The following is a 16,869-nucleotide window of genomic DNA, read 5'->3' as shown; positions in this document are numbered from 1 at the left end:
GGTTCTTGTCAAATGTATCCAACTATTTGTTTGGCTAATTGGATCTATTATGTCTGGCTAGAGACATGGAATAACTTGCTTTAGAGTACCAACTAGGAGTGAGGAAGAAAGACTATTCTGTGCTGCCATTGTGTGTAACACATTGCCCCGAGAGTGTCAGTGACAGAAGTCTGCAATCAGCCAACTCAGCTGCAATCTTGACAGCAGAATGGACTGTGACACAGGAGGGGATGATGTAAATGACAACAAAATTAAATTATGTCGGCATTGATAGAGCAACAGCAAACATATCAATAGTGACATTCATTTTCTTTTACAGCAAAACAAGAGAAAAATCCACTTGCAAGGTAATCTTTTGTTTTCACTACCAAGGTGGTAACATTTAAGAGACTGTGTTGCTGGGAGATACTCTAAATTACCACAGGTAATTTAGAAACTAGGACGTGCTGCCTATGATCTTTCAGCCATTAGCAGCAGGACAATGTCGGCAGTCAACTCATGTGATGTCCTTCCAAAAGACAAAGGGGTCATGACCCCCTTACATTTCTTCAGTAAAAGGAAGGAAAGTGGAGAAAATAAACCTTCAATTCTCTTGTGAAAGATCAAGTAACATTTCTTCCAGGCCTTTCAAATGCCTTACTGAAATCCATATCCAATACATCTACTACCTTCATCAATGTGCTTAGTCACATCCTCAAAAAATTCAGTCAGGCTTGTAAGGCACAACCTGTCCTTCACAGAGCCATGCTGACTATTCTTAATCATATTATGTTTCTCCAAATGTTCATATATCCTGCCTCTCAGGATCTTCTCCATCAACTTACCAACCACTGAAGTAAAACTCCGATGCCTTATAAGAATATGTGAAAAGGTCTTTGCAAATTTCATGACAGTCTCAAAAAACAGTTAAATGTATATTGGATCCCTGACTTTATAAATAGAAGAATAAAATATAGGAAGAAACAAATAGTTTTACAAACTTTTATAGAACACGTTTGGCTACAAATGGAATATTATATCCAGTTCCAGGCTTAAACTTTTGGAATGATATGAAGCTTCAGATAGGGTAGATTAGAGAGAGTTTATAAGGGATTTCAGGTTACTTGGTTAAACTAGAGAATCTGGAGGTTTACTCTTTTGAACAGAGGAGTTTATGGGGTTCAAATGGGATAATGAAAGAAATTGGAGAAACTGTGCCTATTGGCAGAAAGCTTCAAAAAGACAAGGAACATAGGATGAGTGTGATTGAAAAAAAAACATGAAGGAAAGTCTTTTTTATAGATTGAACAGTTAGGGTTTTCAACAAAGAGTGGCACAGGCAGATTCCATTCTAACATTCAAAAGCCAGGTGATAAGCCAGGTGAAATAATTTATGGGGCTACAAGATGGATGTGGGACTAGCAGGATTGCTCTTGCATGGAATGGAAGGATGGAAAGGCCTCCTCTCCCATTTTGTGATTCTATTCAGTGAATCATCCTTTTTGCATCCTGGTTTGCTATATTTAATTCTAAACTGAGATTTGCTCTTCAGTATGCTTGACAATGTCACTTTGCTAGATGACAACAATCAGCATTGGAATAGGAAATACTTCTTTCAGACCTTGGAGGACAGCATTTATTGTGATCAGAAACATGTTACTGCCTCATCGTTGACCCGAAAATACAGGGAAACACATAATATAGATAGAAGTCATTTTAAAACACAGAAACAGTGTTATATGCAAATCATTTTGGTGTATGTCAATTCTTGCATATTCATTATAAGCATATGCTCAACTTCAAATATTTCACTTTTGTGTACAGAAATGAAGACAAATTGGAAACAACTGCAGTTTAATTGTGGGATGCTTTAGATTGCTGAATTACCTTTGAGTGTATAATGAAAAGTCAGTGGCATCAATGACTTCTTAAAACTGATAAGACGCAAAGTGTGTTTCGTGAGACCTCACATCGCATTGAAACTGTATGGAAATAAACTCAACATGATACCAAAAATTGACAGTGATTTAAGCTTGGAAGTGCTAGAAAGTTTTTTTGAAGACTAGTACCAACCCTGAAAACAAACCAACGAATCCCATCCATCATTAAATTAACTCTAATGAGATGGTGGAATTCTTCGGTAAGTTTTATAAGATTGCTCCAGAACCTTCATGCCTACTGCCAATGTGCCTTGATAAAAATAAACATTTTAAAATGCATATAATGAAAGAAGGAAGCAACCAAGTACTTCTCATTAATATCATGGATCCAAAGCATGCCTTTTAAAATTGTACCATTTAAATTTTGTGCTAATTAGAGACTCACAAGGGAATAATTGTGGGGTTTATGAATACTTCACCCTTTTATGAGGCAAGTGATTTATAAGAACCCAACCCTAGTTTGACCCAAGAACGACAAAGGATACTTTCTAGATAAGAGGTCTGAAACATATTGTTGCATTTCAGCGTTCATACATACTGTAAATACATTGAGACAGTACCCTGTATTCTAGGGACAGCATGTTCTGTACGTTATTTCTCTAGCACTAAGTATTCTTTATATTAAATAATAATTGATTCATATAAAGATAGCACGTAAGAACAACAAAATGCTGCATTACATGATCTGTTCTGGCAAACAGCTCAAAAACACATGATCGAGAATACTGTTATATTTTGATGGTTCTTCTATTAAAAAACATGTTATTAATATTATATCAGAGATTGTTCTAAATTACATTTTTATATTGGATATGGTGTATCACAGAATAGTACTAACACAAATTTCAGGCATTTGAAGTTGTGCCAGCTAGTAATATAATAGTCACAGTAAAATTTAGCCCAGCACACACAAAGTGCTGGTCGAACACAACAGGCCAGGCAGCATCTATAGGAAGGATATTCCTGTAGATGCTGCCTGGCCTGCTGTGTTCCACCAGCATTTTGTGTGTGTTGCTTGAATTTCCAGCATCTGCAGATTTCCTCGTGTTTGCTTTTAAAATTTTATCTCAGTTTGAGTTTTAATGCAGCTCATATATGCAATGTCAAGACACCACCACCTATCTGTTAATGCTGTATTAACAGAAAGAGAGTAAATACCAAAACGGAAATTCACAGCAGAAAACCAGGGTTTAGAATCACTCAGTTTACATCATATATGCTAGTAACATTGAAAAAAATAAAAACAAAAATATATTACAATAACTAAAATATAAGGATACAACAATAGCAACAAAATGAACAGAAAACTGTAATAACTAATTTAAGAATCCCTAAAAATATTAAAAAAATTAATAACTCCTAAAAGATTTCCTCTGGTAATAGACACCTGGGGAAAAAGCCTCCATTTATACCTCTTATAATTCTATGAACCTCTGTAACAAATCCCCTCAGCTTTCTAAGCTCCGGAGAAAACATTCCAATTTTGTTCAACCTTTCCTAAGAGCTAATATTATCCAATGCTGGTAATATCTCCTCTTTACACACTTCACAACCTCCTCATTCTTCCTGTAATGGGGAAGACTAAAACTGCACACAATACTTGAAATGTGGCCGAACCCAGGTTTAATACAGCTGCAAGACTTCGACTCAATGCCCTGACTGATGAAAGTAATAACGCCACACACCTTCTTTACCATCCTATCTACTCGTGAGTTGATGATCTTGCAGCAGCCATTAATGCTTATCTCAGTGTGTGTCCCTGGGAAGAGTGTGTGGGACACAGAGGTTTCGTGGAAGAGACATTGTGGTGACACCCTTGCCGTGAAACCACCAGTTGTGGAATTAGAGTAGATAATAATAAAATGCCCATCACAATACTGATTAATATGGGACAAATTGTTCAAGGCCAAATTTGGAGTATCGTGTACAGTTCTGGTCACCGAATTATAGGAAAGATGTCAACAAATTAGAGAGAGTACAGAGATTTACTAATGTTACCTGGGATTCAGCACCTAAGTTACAGAGAAAGGTTAAACAAGTTAGCTCTTTTTTCTTTGGAGCGTAGAAAGTTGAGGGGGGACTTGATAGAGGTATTTAAAATTATGATAGGGATAGATAGAGTTGACGTGTGGGCTTTTCCCATTGAGAGTAGGGGAGATTCAAACAGGAGGACATGAGTTGAGAGTTAAGGGGCAAAAGTTTAGGGGTAACACGAGGGGGAACTTCTTTACTCAGAGAGTGGTAGCTGTGTGGAACAAGCTTCCAGTAGAAGTGGTAGAGGCAGGTTTGGTATTGTCATTTAAAAAAAAATTGGATAGGTATATGAACAGGAAAGGAATGGAGGGTTTTGCGCTGAGTGCAAGTAGGTGGGACTAGGTGAGAGTAAGCATTCGGCACGGACTAGAAGGGCCAAGATGGCCTGTTTCCGTGCTGTAATTGTTATATGGTTAAATATGGTTATAAATGGATCACCCTACTTAACTCCTCTATGATAGCCTATTTTCAATAAAAATAAACAGATTCTTTCATAGGTCTGAAAAAAGATTTGACAATAGACATGAATCACTATCCTACCTGAAGCTTTGAAAATTAGTGATAGCTGTTATATCAAAAAAAGAAATTGCTAAGTCAAGTGTTCCTAAGAATGCAATGTTGAAGCTTTATAAGACATTAGTCAAGCTACTCAGAGTATTTTGGGCCCTTATTTAGTGGCATTGGAGAAGGTTCAGAGGAGTTTCATAGGAAGAATCACAGGAATGAAAGGGTTAATGGTCGAGGAATGTTTGATGGCTCTGGGCCTGTACTCCTTGTAGTTTAGAAGAATGAAGGGGATCTCATTAAGACCTATTGAGTATTGAAACACCTAGAAAAAGTGGACATGGAGAGGATGTTTCCTATAGTGGGGGAGTCTAGGACCAGAGGGCACAGCCTCAGTATACAAGGATGTCCCTTTAGAACAGAGATGAGGAGGAATTTCTTTAGCCAAAGGGTAGTGAAGCTGTGAAATTCATTGCCACATGCAGCTGTGTAGGCCAAGTCATCAGATATATTTAAAGCAGAGATTAATATGTTCTTATCTTATGGTTTAAATCCTTATGAATCTTATTGGTCTGTTATTAAGTTATTAAAAAGGGATTATTATAACTGGGAATAACCATCTACACTTCCTTATTGCCCTAAACTGAGGGGTGATCACTTAGCCAATTGTTTGCCAAAATCCCCAACAGTACAGGGTGAAATCAGTGATGGGTTAACAATCGTTAATTTTTTTAAATTTAATTGGATCATCTGACTTGGAATGAGGACCATGTGGTTGTTTTTAGTATTGGATAGAATTGAGCTGCATCTAACCCAACAGTATGGTTTAACGCAATGATGTCCATTTTTCAAACCTTGCTTAGAGAACACAGATTGGACCAGCAGCAGCATCCTTTTTAAAAATATAAATAGTATTTAAAACCTTGGATGTGGTAAAATCCTTTATAATGATTTAAATATCTGCTTTGTTATTAAATACAGCAAAATAAGATTTAAAAAGCGCCTCCAGACTTTATATACTAATGGGATTATTGACCTCAGATAAAACTAGCTGCCTCACCAAACCTTTCCTAACCTTCTTGTACAAAGTTTGAAACTGCCATATCTTAGCAACCAAATTACTCTGAAATGTGTGTTCTAAAAGTATCACCAAGGAAAATCCACTTGGTTTCCCCTCAATTAGTTCCCCTCAATTTCACGCCAGCTTCAAATCTCAAAATCCTGTCTTCATCAACTCCATCTCTAAAATACATCACTGTTCTCTATTGTCCACCAGTCCAAAAGATCATTCCCTCTATAGTTTCCCACTTTTCTAATACTTTTAAGTCCTCCCTGCTTCTGCATATCAGACAAAAAATTCATCACCACAGTATGTGTAACTACATCAAATATTCTGATTAGAAGAATATTGTCAGAGTATCCTATCAACAACATTCAAGGGTGGATAAGTTTCCTTACTAATGTAATTTCTTGAAATACTGCATTTATTAATTTATCATTGAGTACCAACCTAATTATTCAACACAATATTTCTATTTTATGTTTTTATTTGTATCAACAAAAGGAATCATATTTAATGCTTGGTGCATTTTTAGCTTTTTTGCTAACCTAAATAGGAACATACCATGGAACACTGTTAGTTGTTAACATCTTGGGAATGATTTGGATATATTCCTCATATGTCAGTTAAATTGCATACCACGACCTTGTGTTGTATCAAGCAAACATTATTCAAATAATTCATAAAGCTTCTTGTGTTTACATATATATGCTAACTATAATTTTTATTCTAAAAATAAATCAGATTTAAACAAGCATTCATTATATAGTGTAGAACAATGAAATAGTTTATGAAATGAAATATTCTATGAAATATTTTGAAATGTAATGGAAAATATACAATATAAAGCTTCTTTGTTTTGTCAACATAATCCAAATTTCAACAAGCAATGCTATGAAAATCTATTTTTACAGTCTACAAGACTTTGACTGTGTTATTGCATGCTACAAATATAAATACTAAATATGTGCTTAAGTATTCAACATGTAATCTAACATTTAAGAAATTATTTTCATTGTCATTATTTATACTCTGAATTAGCATGTCCTGATGAATAGTATCATACTGTTAAAGTCAATAATGTTTTGTAAATCTCTACCCATTAAATCTTTTAATACAATTTATATTGAATTTTGTGACATAACTTCTTTATTGAAAATGTACCTCTCACCAACTAAACGTCAAACCAATTTGGTATCAGGTGATAGCTCTGGTTTAATAACAGCACTCTACTCTGGGTCAGAAGGTGGCAGTACAAGTACTGTTCTGGCCCACACTTCAGTGTAATGGAGTGCCATCTAGTGGATATCTGTTAAAATAGATGGGATTAAGATATTTTTATTTTCTTTGTATTTCCAATGTAACTTCTCAATGAAATGTTGCATTTGTGAAATTAAAGGTTTCTGTTAATAGTATAATATTCTTTAAAAGTAAACTGTGTCTAATATTGATTCTGGAGTGGGTAGCCAGTAGCTTCGAAAATTGACTTTACATCCTTAAATGGAAGTGAAGTTTTGAAGGAGCAGGGCAACATTTAACTCTTCAGAAGTTCCCATTTGATTACTTCATGATAGGGACAGCCTCTCCATGTTTTTTTTTTAATCATTTTTGTTCTGTGTGTCGATTTTAATCTTTGGTCATGCAAACATAGAAAACCTACAGCACGATAGAGGCCCTTTGGCCCACAAAGTTGTGCTGAACATGCCCCTACCTTAGAAATTACTAGGCTTACCCATAGCCCTCTATTTTCCTAAGCTCCATGTACCTATCCAAAAGTCTCCTAAAAGAATGTTAACCATACCATATGTTTTGGTTGAGGTGAATCAAAGAGAAGAACTTGCCTGTCGATATGAAATTTATCAAGAGCTAGATGAAACCAAAGGATATTTTAATAGTTCTTGGTGTACTAAATAAAATGGCTTGCAGTACAATAGCGGATATTTAGATATATTTGCAAGGAAAATGATAACCACCTCAAGTTATTGCAGCATTCCTCAGGATCTGCAGCTTAGATTAAGATGGAACAAGGATAAAATTTTCCTCCACTTAATTATTTTTTCAGATACAATCCACTGGATGTACTCTTCAACTATTCACATTTCCCACACTCATGAAATTTAAATGTTTCATTTCATCAACTCGATTCTTGTGAATCTGGAAAGCAGGAGTCACCCAACGTCCACAGGAACACTGATCACCGTACCAGTTGAAAGATCCCAGCTTGCAGTTGCACTTTGGGCAAAGCAACTGAAAAATAGCAAAATATTAAAAAGAAATTAAAACAATAATATACATGTTATCTTCCATTTAACTGACAAGAGACAATATGCCATAGGCAGGATTCAGTCATTGGGAAACCTTTCCTATTGTTTACATAGAAAGGATGAATGGATTTCTATTGTAAGACCATCTTTGTCATTAGTACAGTAGCCCAATATAAAATAGTTTACTTATTCAATTTGATATTACATACTTACCTTCAGAACTATTTTAAACTGGTTTTGGTGGTCGTTCAGGCTATTTTTCTATTCTAGACTCCTGCATACTATAACAATCCTTCTAAAAGGACCCACTTTTAAAATTTCAACTCCTCCCTTCTGAATCTTCTCCACTGCTTCACATACTTCACGTTTATGCTGAGAGAGCAAACAATTTAGCAACAGAATATGGACCACTGATTAGGGCTGCAAAGAGCCTGTACGTTTTCTCCTGGGCATTTGCTTTTCCTCTGGGTGCTCCGTTCCTCCCACATTCCAAAGGTAAACAGTTCGGGTTAGTAAATTGTGGGCATCCCAGTGAAATTCTCACTGATTGATTTGATGCAAGTGATGCACTTCACTATTATTTTTATGTTTCTGTGTACGTGTGTCAAATAAATCTTTCAATTTTGCCAGTGGGGACAACGTCTTAGGAATTATATTCAACAAAAACTGGTTTTATACAGATCATTAAAATCAAAAATATTCCAGGTACTTCAATGAAACTTTGATTTTTGGTGTTTACTCAGCAATACTGCAGTGACACCAGAGAAGTGTTTAATTCTATTAGCCTTCCCTCAAAGTTAAAGAGTAGAAAAATGTCAATATGAAGCACTCTCTTAACTTTATGACACTTGAGTAAGGGATCCTTACAGGAATTGCATCTGAACGGGTGGACTACCTGTCGGTTAAGGCAAGTATGGAAACAATTTAAGAGTGCACATTCATGTTAACTGGGTATCCGCTTGAAGAAACAGTCAATAGGAACTGAGGAAGGGCTGTGAAATCTGTTAGCCATGTCTCCCTCCATTTTATCAGCAAAAGTGACTGACAATTGCAAGTACAGTTAGATGGGATGACAGATAGTTATACAGGGTCATGGGTACTGATAAATCTTAAGTTCCTGCGTACTCCGACCACAAATTTGCTGATGCAACCTTGTGTAGTATCTTTGTGCTATTATGCTTGGAAAGTGTGAATATCAAAGGAGTGGGGAGGGGGAAGAGCATTCTGTTGACTTGGGCACCAACCAGTTAGTGTGGGGTGATTAGGTGCAGGTTGGGTACAATAATGTGCCAGTGAAATACAACATAAGTAAACAACCAGACTCTCGGGCCTTCGTTCCTCACATGGTTGCAGGCGGTTAATCAATAAAGGTAATTCCCACTTCAATGTTTACTGACAGTTTTTGCCAAGTGTTCACAAAATGTTAAGGAACACTCAAGAATGACAGGGGGCTTGAGTTCTGCCACAGCCTCTGACCAGAATGACATTCAGTTATTCTGTTCTGTCAGCAGACTTCTTGAAGCTTTTTGATGGAAGTTTGCATGTCAGAGGTAACAGTGGCCAGTCAAGACAGCGTTATCTTCCTGTTCAAAAATAACCTTACTGAAAGCTGCAGGTAATTCAGCTCTTAATAACAAATTCAGGTAAATAAATACTGAAGCATTAAAGCATAGACATACTGTCATTTGATTCCCAATACCAGCAGACTATTTTAAATATTTTTAATACCCACAAATAGACTTAACAAACATACTTGTCTATTACATCTCCTTAGTTCAAGCGACTATCTAACTATTTTTACTTACCTACATTAAACTGGCCTTCATGATGAAAACATTTTTAAACATTTCCACTTCTGGTCGCCTCACTATAGGAAGGATGTGGAAGCATTGGAAAGGGTACAGAGGAGATTTACCAGGATGATGCCTGGTTTAGAGAGTATGGATTATGATCAGAGATTAAGGGAGCTAGGGCTTTACTCTTTGGAGAGAAGGAGGATGAGAGGAGATATGATAGAGGTGTACAAGATATTAAGAGGAACAGACAGAGTGGACAGCCAGCACCTCTTCCCCAGGGCACCACTGCTCAATACAACAGGACATGGCTTTAAGGTAAGGGGAGGGAAGTTCAAGGGGGATATTAGAGGAAGGTTTTTCACTCAGAGAGTGGTTGGTGTGTGTTATGCACTGCCTGAGTCAGTGGTGGAGGCAGATACACTAGTGAAGTTAAGGAGACTACTAAGGTATATGGAGGAATTTAAGGTCGGGGGGGGGGGGGGGGGTATATGGGAGGCAGGGTTTGAGGGTCAGCACAACATTGTGGGCCAAAGGGCCTGTAATGTGCTGTACTATTCTTTGTTCTATTAAATAGTTAAATTTTGATATTTCACAGAGGAATATTTTTCATTTATCCACTGATTTTACTTTTTTGCATCAAAAGTCACATTGAAGCTATTTGATCAATGCAATCCTGTTACACTAATGAAAAATATTGGATATACTTTTGAGATGTAGAGCTTAACCTATGTTGAAAATTGATTGACCTAAACTATATTGAGAGTTATACACAGTGTGGTATTTTTCCTTCAGTTGCACACACCTTGAAATTTAGGAAACCTACAATATAAAGCAAGAGTCAATTTCACTTGGACTTAGATACCTGTCTCCGATAGCACTATCTATACTAATTTACCTGTCCATCCAAAACACCAAGTAGTGAAGGCTCCATCCACTGCACAGGTTCAATGAAATATGATGTACATCTAGTCTGATCCCACCTCTGGCTTTGAGACAACCTCTTGTGAGCAAACGCTGTTGCTCCAGTTCCAGGTTCATGAGTCAAACTACTTGAGCCACGAAATAAACAACGCCTAAAATTATATTTTAAAAGAAGAAACCTTACATTGAAAATCTACATACTTGACAGTGAAAATTATAAAACAGTTGCACAAATGGAAATTTCAAGGAGATTGTGAACTGTTGGGTTGTAGCTTTAGTACATCTCCATCAAAACATTATTTTCACTCACAAGATTAGATGAAGAAGAAGAAAACATATAAAGACTAGTCTGACTCAATTGAACATCATGAATATTTGCAGGCAGTAATTATTATGCAATTCATACAATTACATAGGAAAACATTATGTAAATTGGCAAAACTACGCCACCTGGATTTCAATACAGGTACAGTGGCATGCAAAAGTTTGGGCACCCCGGTCAAAATTTCCATTACTGCTAATAGCTAAGTAAGCAAAAGGCATAAAGTTAAAGATGACACATTTCTTTAATATTTTAAGCAAGATTAATTTTTTATTTCCATCTTTTAGTTTCAAAATAACAAAAAAGGAAAAGGGCCTGAAGCAAAAGTTTGGGCACCCTGCACGGTCAGTAGTTAGTAATATCCCCTTTGGCAAGTATGACAGCTTGTAAACGCTTTCTGTAGCCAGCTAAGAGTCTTTCAATTCTTGTTTGGGCGAATTTTTGCCCATTCTTCCTTGCAAAAAGCTTCTAGTTCTGTGAGATTTTTGGGCTGTCTTGCATGCACTGCTCTTTTGAGGTCTATCCACAGATTTTCGATGATGTTTAGGTTGGGTGACTGTGAGGGCCATGGCAAAACCTTCAGCTTGCACCTCTTGAGGTAGTCCATTGTGGATTTTGAGGTGTGTTTAGGATCATTATGAAGCCATCCTCTTTTCGTCTTAAGGTTTTTTTACAGACGGTATGATGTTTGCTTCCAGAATTTGCTGGTATTTACAGTCGGCCCTCCTTATCCGCAGGGGATTGGTTCCGAGACCCCCGCGGATACCAAAAAACGTGGATGCTCAAGTCCCTTATTTAACCTAAATCAGTATGGTGGTCTTTAGGACCCAGCGGAACCCCATACTATATTTAACATGTGTCCGTGCGGTGGACAGTAGGACCCGGTGCAGCTCTGAATCCGCAGTGTTTCTGTTCACGAAAATAATCACGATCACGATTGAAAGTAAGGTGAAAATAATAAAGCGATCGGAAAGAGATGAAACGCCACCGATCATTGGAAAAGTGTTAGGCTACAGTCGGTCAACGATCGGAACAATTTTAATTGAGCATGTGAAAGGCCCTGCCCCGATGAATCATTACTAAGCAACGCAGTGGTTTAATTATTGAAATACGTATGTTTCTTAAGTTTTTTATATGCATAGAAAGGTAAAATATGTACTATATGCTAAGAAAACGTTTGACTAACTGACGCTAAATAATACCGGATGTACCTGTTCCGATTTCAAATCCGACTTAAAGACAGACTCAGGAATGGAACTCATTCATAACCCGGGGACTGCCTGTACTTTTAAGTAATTTCTAGATTACTTATAATACCTAATACAATGTAAATGCTATGTAAATAATTGTTATACTGTATTGTTTAGGGAATAATGACAAGAAAAAATAGTCAGTACATACTCCAACAATGAGTTCTGGAGAGAGAACTTCTGGGTTTTCCCGTTTGGTTGAATCCGCGCATGCGGAATCCACGGATAAGGAGGGCCAACTGTAATTGAATTCATTCTTCCCTCTACCAGTGAATTGTTCCCCATGCCACTGGCTGCAACACAAGCCCAAAGCATGATCGATCCACCCCCATGCTTAATAGTTGGAGAGGTGTTTTTTCATGAAATTCTGCACCCTTTTTCTCCAAACATACTTCTGCTCATTGTAGCCAAAAAGTTCTATTTTAACTTCATCAGTCCACAGGACTTGTTTCCAAAATTCATCAGGCTTGTTTAGATGCTCCCTTGCAAACTTCTGACACTGAATTTTGTGGTGAGGACACAGGAAAGGTTTTCTTCTGATGACTCTTCCATAGGGGTCATATTTGTGCAGGTGTCACTGCACAGTAGAATAGTGCACCACCATTCCAAATCTTCCTGAAGGTCTTCTGCAGTCAAATGGGGGTTTTGATTTGCCTTTCTAGCAATCCTAAGAGCAGTTCTCTCGGAAAGCTTTCTTGGTTTTCCAGACCTCAACTTGACCTCCACTGTTCCTGTTAACTGCCATTTCTTAATTACTTTACCAACTGAGGAAACGGCTGCCTGAAAACACTTTGCTACCTTCTGATAGCCTTCTGCTTTGTGGGCATCAATTATTTTAATTTTTAGAGTGCTAGGCAGCTGCTTACAGGAGCCCATGGCTGCTGATTGTTGGGATAAGGTTTGAGGAGTCAGGGTATTTATAAAGCCTTGAAATTCGCATCACCTGGCCTTTCCTAATGATGATTGTGAACAAGCCATACCCCTAACAAGCTACTTAAGGTCTGAGACCTTGGTAACAAGTTATCCGAGAGCTCAAATCTCTTGGGGTGCCCAAACTTTTGCATGGTGCTTTTTTTTTCACTCAAATTATACAAAACAAAAATAATACACTAATCTTGTTTAAAATGTTGAAAAGAATGTTTCATCTTTAACTTCATGACTTTTGGAGATCAGTTCATCTTCTACTCACTTAACTATTCACAGTAACAGAAATTTTGACCGGGGTGCCCAAATTGCATGCCACAGTAAATGCACTGTAATCTAAAGATGAAATGCTAAATGGAAATCAAGGAGCTTTATAAGTCCCTAGAAATACCAGTTACAAAAAATAAAATCATAGTCTCAGATTACAAGCAGACATGCTGCAACTGTTAAAAGGATTGGTTAAACCACAGCTGGAGGTCTGGGCCCTGCACCTTATAACATTTTAATGGATTTACAGAGATCAGAATGATAAATGCTAAATTAATATGAGAGCAATGTTTCAGGAGAGAATGTCTATATACTAATGTTGGTAGAACTTTGGAACCACTTCAACAACTGAGTGCTGACATTTTAAAATCAGATTGACAGGGTTCTGTCACCCACTTTACTAAGGCATGTATCTGTCCAGAACACAATGTATGTTGATAGAAGCTCACTAAAGGTTTTAATGGCCTAAAACCAAGCAATGCTGTTTAACTATCATCTAGGAAAAGAAATCCCACTCACCTACACTTTCTGCACCTGTAGATTGCTTCACTTGTTTTCCCAAGACTTATGGGATCCAAGGCAAATAACTCCCTCGGTAAATGCTGCAGTTCTACATATATAGATAAAAAGGTATTTGCAAGCAATTTAAATCATTTTCTTGTACATACATAGAAATTAAGAATGACATTAAGCTGAAGTGGTATGTTACATAGATCATAAAAAGTAATTTCACTTTTGTTAGATATATTAAAAATACAGTCTCAGACCGTGATCACCCAGGATTTAAACTGCCACTTGGTGAGAAAGGATCAGATGACACAATTCTCATAAATTTGTAATTTGTAAAACAAGATCCCAAATTAACTTTCTTTCCTTATTACTGAAGCAGCTACGTGAAAAGAATCGTATTGTAAAAAGAGCTCGATAAACCACACAGAGGTCTTGAGAATTTTGTTTTGAAATCAATAAAATATTACTCAGGTAAAAGGCAAAGTGTATGATAATAATGTTCAATAATGTTACAGTGTTAAAGGATTCAGTGATGAAGTATAGGTCCAGAAATGTGCTTTGTGCAAAACTATAGGTGTCGTGAAGCAATAAACTAAATGTAAATTAGAAAGCAAAAATCTCATTATGCATAATGAATTCACACACAGCTGGTAGCTTTTATACATTCAAAGAGGGCTAATAGAACAATTGCATATTCAGTAAAAATAGCAAATTTGAGTTAAGAAATGGAAAATAATTGAGTGAAAATTCAAATCATAAGATGGATTTGCATAGCAGTTTCTGTACTTATCCTGCCAGCATGAGATTACCTGGGTACTTCTCAGTAACTTTCTGAAGTCGATACTGTTTGTAATCAGCACTTGTTAAATCCACTTTGCAGCCCATCGCTTCATACAGCTTCAGTTGCTTCACAAACCCATCATTTATCCTAAAAACAAAAGCAAAATATTTTATAAGCTTTCCCTTTAAAAGACTATAATTAATTAAAATAGTGACACGGAATCCCAAGTAACTACATCAACCCTACCTGACGTCCGGTTTAATGGCTTTAAGTGTACCATATGCCTCTTCAAAACTCAGGTTATCGGTTTTCATTATAAAAGCAGTTACCACAGCAGCACTTCTGCTGACTCCTGCATGACTGTAAAATAAAATAGTTTACTAATAACTTTGAAAATCTTCTCTCCAAGATCAAACATTCAAAAGTTTAATTCTACATCTTCCTTAAGTCAATCTAAATAATAATGCTGTGCTGCTGAATACAAGTAATATAAAATAAAACCTTGTTTCATTTTCCCTGGAAATCAGCAAATAATCCAGAATATGGACCAGCACAGGAATAACGTAGTCCCAGTGATACATCTATAGTACAATTACCCGATTAATTGCATTGGAGGTAAGAATGATGACCAAGTAGAGCATGATGGTACCTGCAGTCTAAATAGAAGCAATTAAAAATAAACTTGACTATTTGTGCAGATGTAGGCAACCCAAAACACACACAAAATGCTGGAGGAGCTCAGCAGGTCAGGCAGCATTTATGGAAATGACAGTCGACATTTTGGGCCAAGACCCTTTATCAGGACTGAGAAGAAAGGGGAAAATGCCAGAATAAAGAGATGGGGGGGGGGGGGGTGCAGTACAGGATGAAGGCTAGCTGGAAGGTGATAGACAAATCCAGGTGCATGGGAAAGGTCAAGGGCTGGAGAAGATGATAGGAGAGTGAACCATAGGAGAAAGGGAAAGAGGGGAGCCAAGGGGAACTGGCAGCCAGGTGAGAAGAAGTAAAAGTTTATAGGGGGGGATCTTTTTCCTACCAGGAGAAATTGATATTCATGCCATCAGGCTGGGGGCTACCTAGACAGAATAAACAGCAATTTAAGTTGGGGACTACCCAAATGGAATAAATAATAATGAAAATAATGCCAGAAAATGAAAGTCTCCAATGTAATTCAATTCAGTCTCTGTCATTTGGCTTATAATTTCACTAATTCACATCTGTCTCTTTAGCCCCCAGTATGAGCTGGGGAACTGGCGTGAGTAGGTTACATGGCTGAAGCAGGGAGTTTCATTTGCAGGCTGGGCAAGTGGCTGAAACTGGACTCAGAATGGAACAGAGGTTGTGGAATGAGAATAGTTTTATATTTATAGACACCAGATAGACTGTAAAAGTTATTACACTGCAAAATCATTTTAGAAAGAAATAGAAGTGCATTGGGAAACCTAATGAGAGAAAATCTACTTGTCTTGGCCCAACAAAGTTACAAATGCCAGATGATCAGAATTTTAGTCCAATGAACAAATTAGGTACATAGCAAAATTGCAGTTATCAATTTTATAACCAGATGCTCGCTTTTATATATTTTTTTGTATCTTTAGTATCTACAGAGCATGATGTTTCATCTGAAGCTGCTATCCATCAGTTATCAGAAGAAACATGCCCAATAAAAATGATTCAACTTTTATCATTGAACTTGAAAAGTGCTTTGCTCATCACAAAGCAGAAACTGGATCAACGGGTTCAATTCAGTGAAACCGCCGTTTACTATTTCTCACAACATTTTTGGCAACGTGATTGTGATTGAAGTTGTAAACTTTTCCACCGCAGGGAAATCCTTTATTAAAACTTTTCATAGGGATGGAACTTTTGAATAATGCATCTTTAACGCGCCTTATTCGTTCGCAGCAAATATGTCCAAGATATAATTTCCAATGCAAAGGATGGAGGATAGAGTCTATTTATGGAGAAATGCAGGCAGCAGTGGATGCACCGCTGTACCACTTCCAGCCGGAAAGCTGTTGCATGAATAGTCGCCGTACCAATGCACCAACACTGCGGCGCCCGCTGCAGCCTGTGCCTGCTGCACAAAGCCCACACACTCGTCCAGGAAGCTGAGCAGGTCGGTGGCGGGCTCGTCCAGCGCCTGCACAAATTTCGCGCAGACGTTCCCCAGAGACGGGGGCTCCTGCGAGTCAACGGTGAGTACATGAGAAATGCCGCGGTCCGCCAGGCTCTGAGACTGGGCCACATCACCGGCAGCTCCCAGGAACAGGCCGCTCCTCACCACGATCATGTCCGCCGAAATCGACGCACGCTG

The 16,869-nt window shown here is 37.5% G+C and overlaps 2 protein-coding genes across 7 annotated transcripts in view; one reads left to right on the top strand and one right to left on the bottom strand.

Moving 5' to 3' along the window:
- The window catches only part of LOC132401493 (L-selectin-like), a 12,521-nt gene extending 12,170 nt beyond the window's left edge, over positions 1–351 (top strand). The window contains exon 8 of the mRNA XM_059983521.1: positions 320–351. Coding sequence (XP_059839504.1) covers positions 320–351 — 32 coding nt within the window. The remainder of the gene's footprint in view (positions 1–319) is intronic.
- dusp12 (dual specificity phosphatase 12) overlaps positions 1–16,869 on the bottom strand; it is a 19,935-nt gene extending 3,066 nt beyond the window's left edge. The window contains exons 1-7 of one of the 6 annotated variants that reach the window (XR_009514792.1): positions 16,592–16,869; positions 14,799–14,912; positions 14,581–14,699; positions 13,781–13,871; positions 10,473–10,650; positions 7,491–7,764; positions 1,515–6,826 (exon numbers count right to left, since the gene is read on the bottom strand). Coding sequence is in view for 4 of the 6 variants with exons in the window: in XM_059984558.1 (XP_059840541.1) it covers positions 7,603–7,764; positions 10,473–10,650; positions 13,781–13,871; positions 14,581–14,699; positions 14,799–14,912; positions 16,592–16,845 (918 nt within the window). In the remaining 2 variants the exon portion in view is untranslated. Of the gene's footprint in view, positions 1–1,514; positions 6,827–7,396; positions 7,765–10,472; positions 10,651–13,780; positions 13,872–14,580; positions 14,700–14,798; positions 14,913–15,053 lie in introns of those variants that run through there. The other 5 variants (XM_059984560.1, XM_059984561.1, XR_009514793.1 and 2 more) reach the window with 5 other exon arrangements.

Source organism: Hypanus sabinus, chromosome 11, assembly GCF_030144855.1.
Source record: "Hypanus sabinus isolate sHypSab1 chromosome 11, sHypSab1.hap1, whole genome shotgun sequence".
Taxonomy (NCBI): domain Eukaryota; kingdom Metazoa; phylum Chordata; class Chondrichthyes; order Myliobatiformes; family Dasyatidae; genus Hypanus; species Hypanus sabinus.
This window is presented reverse-complemented; position numbering and strand designations above follow the sequence as displayed.